Here is a 10,927-nt window from a genome sequence, read left to right as displayed (position 1 = left end):
TTTGCACACAGGTTTATTGCAGCATCTGCAGAGCCGTGTTCTTAGTCAAAAAAGGAAGCCGTGGGAATACCTGGGGACTTTACCTTCCAAGTTGAGTCTTCTTGCCGTGTCCTTAGTCAAACAAGGAAGCTGTGGGAATACCTGGGGACTTTAACTTCCAAGTTGAGTCTTCTCTTTTCGGTGCATGTAACTGAAACACTATTTTTTCAAAAAAGAAAAAGAAAGAAGTCAGATTGAAATTTTTGTGACATTCAGCCAGACTGTACTTTAGATAAAGTAATAATGGTAATATAACTTTATGTTTGTACTCAGTTATGGTTAGAAAGCTGATTGCTAAACCAGGAAGCTTGGCTTTCAGAATTCTCCTGTAATCCAGGCTGGAAAAAAAGTATCACCCAGATGGCATTTGCCGGAGATTACTGACTGGTAATCCTTCCTTGTCCTAGAAGATTAAGTCTGCCCTGGTGCAGTTGTGGTCAGCTGTTTAGAAAAATAAATTGTAGTTTCTGGTTGTAATTGTGCCAGTTTCTGAGGTCTGCTTGAACTGTTTGTACATCTGAGCGATACTGCAGAACCAGGCCCTCCTTTGTTTACCGAAGAAAGCTCTGCTCCCCCGCCTGGTTGTTCACTGTTGACCGAAATTAACGACAGGTGGCGAACAGTGCCCCTCCTAAGGTTGCTCGGAATAAGTCATCTATTAAATAGGTCTGCTTGTCATGAGGGCGTGAAGGCTCCCAGAAGGAAATGCTGCACCTGAGCCTGGAAGCCAGGGCCATTAAACCCTGGGCTTGATTTCTTCAGGGAGGTGGCATTGTGTGAAGGGAATATGGCCCAAGTGGTGCTCCGCTGAGGAACATCAGTTGGCTAGAAAGCCATGCGTCCTGCGTTTGTCTGGAATGGATGGTAGAGAGATGGACTTATATGAGGACTACCAGTCCCCGTTTGATTTTGATACGGGAGTGAACAAAAGCTATCTCTACTTGTCTCCTACTGGAAATTCATCGCCACCTGGATCACCTACTCTTCAGAAATTTGGTAACTAGTAATTTCGTAAAATTAACTTTGCTGTAATCAAACCTAGACATAACTTGGGTTTGCCTGTCTTTAAAACTATTAATGACATTTCAGGGTGTTGCTGTGTTGTAACTGGTTGAAACTGTTCTAGATTTAAAGTAAAGAGATGGCTCATTAAATACAAGTAATGTATACTGTGAAGTTAGATTTTAAAGTTAGTACTATTTATATGATCATTAGAGTTCTTCTGATCACTTTGAGTTCGTTGAGCTGTTAAATAACAAAAAAGGAGGAATCTGAAGGCCTTGGCTTCTAGTTGCCTATGTAATTTATGAAGACTCCCCTGATTTTTGTTTGGTAAAGTGAGGGTTAAGCATCTGAGACCTTGACTAAATTGAAGGTATTGCTAATGAATGTTCCAGATTTTGTTATGGAATACTGACAGCAACTTACAGAAATACTTAGGCAAGAGTTTTTTTAAAAGAAAACTTGAAATTTCTGTACCTCTGGAGCAGTTATTCTTTCACATGTACCAGCATGAGATTGTTCTGGAGGCCAGGAACCTGAGATTGTCCTGGAGCCAGGAGCTGCTCTCGGGGAGGATGTTAGTTTATCAGCACAAGGCAGCACAGAGCCCGAGGCAGCCAGTGCTGGGCAATGGCTAAGTGACCTCCTATGTAACTTGCTGGAGAAACATCCACGTTTTCCCAGAAGTTAACTTTTCCCTTGTTAATGAAGAATAGGCCACATTTTGTTCTTTTTAAGCTTAAAGAATGAGTAGTTTAGGGGAAAAAATGGTAAAAACAAAACAAACAAACAAACAAAAAAAAACCAACAGCATGACACACCTAGTTATAAGTATTTAGGTTTGTATATTTGCTGACAACAAAGAGATGCTGAAGCAACTTTCCTCTAGCACTTGGTTGCTCTTGATAGCCACCTTTGGGGGTGTGCAGTTTGGATTTCCAGGAAGGGAACAGTGTTGAAGATAACAGGAGGTAGAGCTGGTCTCTTGGGGGCTGATGGGCAACAGCTGGATGTCTGTTGGGGGCGTCAGATTGCCTGGAAGCTTCCTTCTGTGCTGACCTTCCCTCGTCTATGTGGCTCACCTTGGACCTCAGTGGGTAAAAGGGACTGGGCTGCCCCTTTGCCCAGCCCCTGAAAGAATGAAATTATGCATTCTAACTTATGTGTAATATAGTAAGATATAATAATACTTTATGTGTAAGAGCTGCACACCCAGTGGGGAGGTTGTAGCTTGAGAATAGAGTAAAGCCTAAGTGACAAGGGACCATAAAAACCTTTGAGAAGCCAGGGCTGCAGTTGTGTGATCTCAGGTAGACCTTGGCAGTGAGTATACTAGGGTTTGACGTTCCCAGGAAGATTTATGTTGCCTCTCTTAGTTCTCTTCTACTTTTCTGTTTCACTTTCTTTCACTTTCCCAGGTACAGTCATGGCTGCCTTTGGATGTTTTCTGTCAAAGCAAAGGCAGTTGTAGGGTTGGGTATGCCTCAAGGCATGCTTTGAAAAATTATCTTCACAATTCCTGGTAGCTGTCTGAAGGAGTCTGGAGTAAGGGGATTAAAAAAAAAAGATAAACAAGCAAATGAACAACAATTAAAAACAAACTCATGCACCTACGCATGCTCAAATTTAATAGTTTGCATTGATTAAAAGAAAGGACAGGGAGTGAGCATTAAAACAAGCAAAAACCACCATAAGTAGTCATCTGGTAAGAACACAGTGGTTCTAAAATAGACAAATAAAAGTGGAGACCTAGAACAGTGATTACTGGTCTTGGTGCCAGGGACCCCTCGGGGCATAAGAAGCCTGTGAACCTGTTTCAGCCACAAGCATTGTGTGTAGATGGAATGAATAATATGTCTTTTGTGTGTTTGTACTCTTTGTATTTCTATATGGAAGCTCTTAGCACCAGTGCATTATGAACCCATTTAAATGTTCATGTGGCTTTCGGCCTCTATGCATTTGCTGAATTAGCAGACAAGTAGTGCAGAAAAAAAGGACTGACATAAAAAGGCATTCTACTCAGAAAGTTGGGAACACTGATCTGAAATAAATATGTACTTTGTTTATCTAAAATATCATCATGGGGCAAATGAGAAAGTAATGAAATTTAATCTATGGGCAGGATGTAAGGAAGCCATGGGAGTGAGGGCTAGGATGAAAGCCAGTGGCTGGAACAAAAAGCAGTCTTTTGTCAAGGACTTTTAAACTGTTTTGGCATGACCAACCCAAACTCAGAAATGCCTTATACCTGTTGACCCACAATTCTCATAAATACAAAATACCTATCGATAACTGAAGCAAAATTTTATGAAACAGAAGTTATCCTTACCATGTGTGATATGCTCTCACATTTTATACTATTCTATTCCATTTCTTCTTTTTGAAATGCTCATCTGGCACTGCTAAGTGGATTTCACAACCCGTAGTTTGAAAACGCTGATTATAATAAGTTTCAGAATCTGGAATGTAAGTTCCATTAGGGAATATTAGTCTATCTTTTTTGTTCACCGCCATTTCCAGAATCACCTGGAATAGTGCTTGACGTTTATGGCTCCGCAAAAACAGTATTTATTTTCTGACTAACTGACTGAATGAATGAATGAAAGAAAAAAAGAAAGAAACTGGTAAGTACTAGTTCATACACCAGTTGATTTTATAGATGAAAACACTGAGGCTGGAAGAATGTGTGATGTTCCCAAATCACAAAGTTTAGTTATCCTAAGCTGTGACTAGCACTCGTATCTCAATCCTCAAGCCAGTGGTTTGGGACAACAACATCTCACTCTGGTAGTGGATGTTATAGAACAGGTTAATCATTCAAGGCATAACTTCTTTCTTGGTCAAGGGTTTTACCGTGGGGGTTGTTTGTTGATTATTTATGTGCCACTTGGACCTGAACATTCCATTTTGTCTTTGCAGTTGCTGGCCAGCACCAGTGGTCTTGCAGCTGCTGTCCTTTGTTACATTTTCTCTTCCCTTCTATGAATAAGGATAATTTCCCAAATGTTAGATATGTAGAATCTTTCTTCCTCTGAAGAATTTTGTAATATACGAGAAGATGCAGCCCTGTTTTATAGCACCTTTGGTTATTTCTGGTGATTTCAGCAATTAAAAAATCTGACATTTAGTTTAATACTGTCATTTTGAACCTCTAAAAAGACTGAAAAATCAAACTGAAATTCCTTAGCTCATAGTTGGTCTTTTCATTGTGTTACCCCTTTTGATTTCTCTATGTGTCATTACCACTTCCTTTAGGGAAGTAATCATCACTTCTTAAAAGTTTTTCATGATTGCAAAGTCTTAAACAGTGAACATATCTACGGTTTACAAAATAAAAATCAGAGCAGAATTGAAGAGATGTAAGTAATCATCACTTCTTAAAAGTTTTTCATGATTGCAAAGTCTTAAACAGTGAACATATCTATGGTTTACAAAATAAAAATCAGAGCAGAATTGAAGAGATGTAAATATACATATTCCTAGAGAGGAAATTTTAAGGAAGGAAGAGACTTCCTCTCTGGGGATCCCCAAATTTCCCCATGGCTGACCTTTGTCTCTCTTTTGTGGAGCACACCAATTACTAGCTTTACTCTTGATTTTTAGGGGGTGGAAAGGTGGAGAGAGGAGATGACTCTGAAGTAATTGATTTTTTTTCCCCTCTTTTTTTTTTTTAATGATGAAAAAGATTTAAGGACCAGTTTAGAAATATCTGGAAGGAACAAGTAAAGAATTTAAAGATACTAGTGTGTTCTACTTTGGCAATCTTTTCTTCCTTCTCCACTCTTTCTGTGAAGTGAGTTTGGGAGGTGACCCTTCTTCTCAGGTGGGACATTGACCACTGTGCAGGGCCCTGCTTTCATAGCTGAGTCCCAGGAGCACTCAGCTCCTGGTCTGGCTCCCAATCCGTCCTTCCCCTTTTTGGCCTCAGTGTGACCCCCTTCCCTCCTCCTCTGTGTCCTGCCCTCTTTAATAACCCTGACGTTGCCCAATTAGCTCTTGAGTTTCCTGGGTCTTCCTCCAAATGGAGCGGATCATGTTTCCTTAGCTTTTTTGTTCCCTGCTTCCTTGACACACTTCCTGTAAGGGTTGACTCTTCTCCCCATGGGCGCATGTGGGAAAATTACAGCCGGAAGCATCTCAGGTTCCCATGGGCCTTGCCACTGCATCCTTTTGTCTGAAGGTCATCAGTGTCTGACAGCAGGTATCAGCTGTTTGTCCTTTTAGACGCTGTCTTGCCTTAAGTCAGGGGTTCTGAATCTGGGGCACTTTTGTCCCCCTGTGGGCATTCGGTGTCTGGTTGTCACTGGGGTGTGGGTGCGAGGCTGCTACTAACATCTAGTGGGTAAAGCCTGGATGTTTCCCAGAACAGGCTCTCCCCCAACCCCCCACAAAAGAATTATGCACTCAGAATGTCTGTCTTGCTGTGGTTGAGAGGCCCAGTCTTCACTGGATGCTTTGTCTTTCGAGTCTCCTGAAGAGAAGCCACCTTGGTGTGGGGACCTCTGAATATTCTCCAACTGTCCTGGGATTTTGTTACATCCAGAAATGAAGAACAAGGCATAGAGAGTGGGAGCCCAGGCACAGACTTGAAAGGGGAAAAATATCTTTATCTTGTGACCTCTTTGGATATTACCACTAAAGAGACTTTAAACTACATGTTATATCTCTTTTTATGTTTCTAGGTTAAAAAAAGGGATGCATATTTCCTCTTGTTTGTGCTTAAATAAAACAAATCTTAGAGACTGAGGTTTCTTATTCCTGTTGTGGTCTTAAACCCTCTTTGAAGACTGTGTAAGGGAGGTATATATAGTTTTATTTTCCAGAGAAGCTTCTAGGGCTCGATTATACTTTAACAAATTCTTTCTTGGGTAGACAGTGTTATCATTCAGAGTAAATAACAGATATCTTAGACTCCTTTTCTAGCATATTCCCTCCTGGTTGAATTTTGGGTGGGGGCAGCTGATATTATATGTTCTTCCTTCTGTAATACCGTTTGCGCCCCACCTGCATAAACATGGTGTATTTGTACACACTTTCTCTATACCATGCTCCAAATAATAATCTTTAGGTAGATTATGTATGAGCCAGAAGTTTATTTCTTTAGAAAGATGACATTTTATGTTTTTCAAAAAGAAAAACCTTTGTANCTTCACTGGATGCTTTGTCTTTCGAGTCTCCTGAAGAGAAGCCACCTTGGTGTGGGGACCTCTGAATATTCTCCAACTGTCCTGGGATTTTGTTACATCCAGAAATGAAGAACAAGGCATAGAGAGTGGGAGCCCAGGCACAGACTTGAAAGGGGAAAAATATCTTTATCTTGTGACCTCTTTGGATATTACCACTAAAGAGACTTTAAACTACATGTTATATCTCTTTTTATGTTTCTAGGTTAAAAAAAGGGATGCATATTTCCTCTTGTTTGTGCTTAAATAAAACAAATCTTAGAGACTGAGGTTTCTTATTCCTGTTGTGGTCTTAAACCCTCTTTGAAGACTGTGTAAGGGAGGTATATATAGTTTTATTTTCCAGAGAAGCTTCTAGGGCTCGATTATACTTTAACAAATTCTTTCTTGGGTAGACAGTGTTATCATTCAGAGTAAATAACAGATATCTTAGACTCCTTTTCTAGCATATTCCCTCCTGGTTGAATTTTGGGTGGGGGCAGCTGATATTATATGTTCTTCCTTCTGTAATACCGTTTGCGCCCCACCTGCATAAACATGGTGTATTTGTACACACTTTCTCTATACCATGCTCCAAATAATAATCTTTAGGTAGATTATGTATGAGCCAGAAGTTTATTTCTTTAGAAAGATGACATTTTATGTTTTTCAAAAAGAAAAACCTTTGTAGGTAAAAGCCATGACATATAAATGCAATATGTACAATAAAGAGCTCAAGGTATAAGGTAGACCATGAGGCCAGACTGGGTTCTTTCTTTCCCTTAATTCAACTGTCTGCTTTCCTGCATCTGCTATGTGCTGGACACAGTCCTTCAGAGACTGCTGGGGCGAAAGATACAGGATTGGAACACGAAGGCAAGGTATTGCCCAGCCATAGGCTGTGTTCTAGTACAGTAGATATTGTGCATAGATTGTTATACCCAGAGCCACGGCATGTTTCCCAGCTGGGGTCATGAGGTCCAGGGTAATCTTGCAAGAGCTGGAGACACTTAGAACTGACCCACTGAAATGAATGGGACTTGGAAATAGGGAGCATTTTAGGGGCAGAGAAAATAATATGTGCAAAGACACAAAAAAGAGAGCATGTTTTAGAAAGAGATAGTGGAGATGTTTGCACAACATTTTGAATGTAATTAAGGTCAATGGATTAGACACCTAAAAATGGTTAAAATGGCACATTTTGAGATATATGTATTTCACCACAATAAAAATATTTTAAAAGTATGAGAGGTTCATTAAAAAATTTTTTTTGAGTTAATACATTCCTTAAACACAAAAGCATGTCTTCCTGGAGCATTGGGGGTGAGGGCAGTAGCAGGCGATGGAGTAGATGGGGTCCAGGTTGTTCGGAGCAAGGAGCTTTGCGAGGAGGTGGGAAGCCATGGAAGGATTTAAGGCAAGGGAGTGCCCTAGTTGGAGACAAGCTCTAGAAAGCTCATGATGGTGGCAGGATGGTGAATGGATTAGAGGGGATGAAAACATCAAAGAGATTAGGGGCAAGAATCTAACAAGAAAGTGAGAGCCTGAATTGAGGCATGTCAGGTCTGGGAGCATGAGATGGAACAACACTCAGAGAGATAGGAAGAAAAGCCCCAGAGAGGGCTGGTGGGTGGTATCAGAGGTGTGATGTCCTGGGGATGCCAAATGAAGTGACAGAACTGGCCTTAGTTGAAGGGAGTGGGGAAGGGCAGATGCAGAGTTGTAGGGGGTTGGAACGTGACCGGAAGTGAGCCAGCCTCGTGGAAGAGAAGAGGAGAGAGGAAACAGCCAGGCCAAGCTGGAGGGAACAGGAAGTGGAGAAACCACAAATCCTTGTATGTGCCCACTTTTTACAAGTAAAGGACTTGGGGCTCTTTGAGGATAAACATTTGGCTAAAGGTCACCAAGCTAGTAAATGGCTGAAACAGTTTTTTGTATTCCTTTCCATCTGTTTTATTTTCCTAGTGCTGCCGTAACAAAGTGCCACAAACTGGGAGGCTTAAAACAGAAATTTGTTGCCTTACAGTTCTGGAGGCTAGAAGTCTGAAATCAGGGTGTCAGCTGGGCTCCCCTCCCTCTGAAACCTGTAGGGAAGTCCTTCCTTGCCTCTTCCGGGCTTCTGGTGGCTGCCAGCAATTCTTGGCATTCCTCGCTTGTAGCTGCAGGACTCCAATCTCTGTGTCTGCCATCACAGGCGTTCTTCTTGTGTCTCTATGTGCTCTGTTTTCACGTGATCTTCTCCTTTATGGGTCTCTGTTCAGCATACCTTCTTATAACACCAAGTAGATGTTCCCTGACTTACTGTGGGGTTACATCCCAGTAAACCCATTATACGTTGATCGTAAGTTGGTAATGCATTTAATACTCCAATAAGCCCATTGTGAAGTCGCAAAATCCTAAATCGAAACATCTTAAGTCCAGGTGCTCCTTGATTTATGATAGGGTTACATTGTAAAGTTGAAAAATCATAATTTGAACAATCATCCTAAATTGAGGACCCGCTGTATTGGATGAGTGCCTGATCCAGTGTGACTTCATCTTAACTTGATTACATCTGCAAAGACCCTGTTTCCAAATAAAGACATGTTCACAAATACGGGGAGTTAGGAAGTTGAATGTATCTTTCAAGGGGACTCAGTTCAACCCCAAACACCGTCTAATTTCAAAGCTCATGCTTGTCTTTTTCCATTCTTAAAAATCTCTGCCCCCAGTTTCCTCATCTTTGTACAATGATGTGCTTGTATTAAACAAACCAAAATTCTTTTCAAATCTAAAATTGTATGAGAATGGCTAAAAAGTTTTGGTTTATGATCTTGAAGGGAAGTAATTGGTCTTAATTGGAGTGCAGGCTAAAGATGAAGAACACAAAGGAAGAGAGGGCTGTTCTGGTGGGTGCTCCAAGGTGGGGGAACAGAGCTGCCAAGCAGAGGAGCAGAGTGGCCCCCACCAAACTCTTAATCATGATTTAATTGTAGGTTCTAAAGTTGTATAAAAAAGCTTTTGCTTCTTTCTTCAGCTGAAATTTGCAAAAGTACGTGGTGAATAAGTAGTTATGCATAGGAAGAGAGAGGCTTACTTTGACTAGATCTTTAATCAGTGAATCAGTTCAAATAAAATATTTATCAACGTTCTAGGCACTGTGAGTTCTGAAAAGAAAAGAGAAGGAAGTGCCAGGAGGACTTGGTAGTGTAGAACTGAACTCTTTCCTCCTCTTGCTCTCTGGCTGGCCTGCCTTCTCCTCCTCCCACGCACGTGCTCACACACTTTTCCACTGAAGCCAAAAGCTCCAGAACTTTATCTTCTCACATTACTCACAAGTTCTCTGAAGTCTGAAGTATCGTATTTCATCTAATCCAAGACACCACAGATCATAAGATGTATTTCATTAAAGGGAAAAAATGCTTCCAGTAAAAATAAAAAGCAATGGTGTATTGTCACTTAAATTTTTTAATTTTATGCTTATTGAAGTTCTTTTAGATTTATTCAGACATGTATGTTGACCATAACGCTCCTTTGCATATTTTTATTATTCTTTTTTTGGGGCGGGGGGGGGGGACAGCTGGTTGCTATGGGGTTGTGCATATTTTTAAAAGTAAAATAAGTTAAAGTTTTACTAAAACGCCTTCACATTGATTGTCTAACTTATTTGAATTACTTTTCAACTAGGAATGATCTATGTCACTTCTATTTACTTATTTTCCTCTCACAAAATATCTGTGATGCAGCCTTCCTTTTTCTTTCTTTTTTTTATTGTGGTAAAACCTATATAACATAAGAATTTCCATTTTAAGCATTTTTAAGCATACAGTTGCATGGAATTAATTACATTCACATGCTGTGTAACCACTACCTCTATCTATTTACAAAATTTTTTTTCATCCTAAGCATAAGCTCTGTACCCATTAAGCAGTAACTTCTCATTGTCCCTTCCGCCTGTTTCTGGTAACCTCTGATCTACTTCTGTCTCTGAATTTTTTTTTAAATTATTTTTTTCTTAACCCGTGATAGTCGTATATATTTATGGAGTACAATATGGTATTTGGGTACATTTATGCAGTGAACAGGGATCATATCAGGGTATTTTGCATGTCTGTCACTTCCAACAATTGTCATTTCTTTGTGTTGGGAACATTCAATATCCTCTTCACTAGCTAATGAAAGTTATACAGTGATTTGTTGTTGGCTATAGTCTCCCTGTATTGCGGTCTAGATCTTATTCTTCCTATCTGTATAATTTTCTGTCCATTGACCATGGTCTCCCTATGTCTTGTTCCCTTCCCCCTACTCTTCCTCTCTCCCTTTGACATGTTGATTTCCATTTCTTTGACTATATACCCAGTAGTGGGATTGCTGGATTTTACGGCAGTTCTGTCTGTAGTTTTTCAAGATATCTCCATACTTTTTTTCATAATGGCTGTATGTGCTAATTTACATTCCCACGAAAAATGTGTAAGAGTTCTCTTTTCTCTGAATCCTTGTCAGCGTTTATTTTCTGTCTTTTTGTAATAGCCATTCAAACTGGGGTAAAATGATATCTCATTGTGGTTTTGATTTACATTTCTCTGATGATTAGTGATGTTGAACATTTTTTTTTATTTTTTAATTTTTTTATTATTTTTATTTTGTCAATATACAATGTAGTTGATTATTATGTCCCATCACCGAAACCTCCCTCCCTCCTCCCTCTCCCCCCTCCCACCCAAGTGTGTCCCCTCCATTTGCTT

The 10,927-nt window shown here is 40.2% G+C and overlaps 1 protein-coding gene across 4 annotated transcripts in view; it reads left to right on the top strand.

Annotated features, from left to right (window-relative positions):
* The first annotated feature begins 537 nt into the window (after window positions 1–537).
* TPD52 (tumor protein D52) overlaps window positions 538–10,927 on the top strand; it is a 55,530-nt gene continuing 45,140 nt past the window's right edge. For all 4 annotated transcript variants that reach the window (XM_008585480.1, XM_008585478.1, XM_008585479.1 and 1 more), the window contains exon 1: window positions 538–1,035. In XM_008585480.1, coding sequence (XP_008583702.1) covers window positions 897–1,035 — 139 coding nt within the window. In that variant the 5' untranslated portion in view covers window positions 538–896. The remainder of the gene's footprint in view (window positions 1,036–10,927) is intronic.

This window comes from Galeopterus variegatus, unplaced genomic scaffold (assembly GCF_000696425.1).
Source record: "Galeopterus variegatus unplaced genomic scaffold, G_variegatus-3.0.2 Scaffold3589, whole genome shotgun sequence".
NCBI classification, from domain to species: domain Eukaryota; kingdom Metazoa; phylum Chordata; class Mammalia; order Dermoptera; family Cynocephalidae; genus Galeopterus; species Galeopterus variegatus.
Note: the sequence above shows the minus strand (reverse complement) of the source record. Positions and strands in the feature narration are given on the sequence as shown.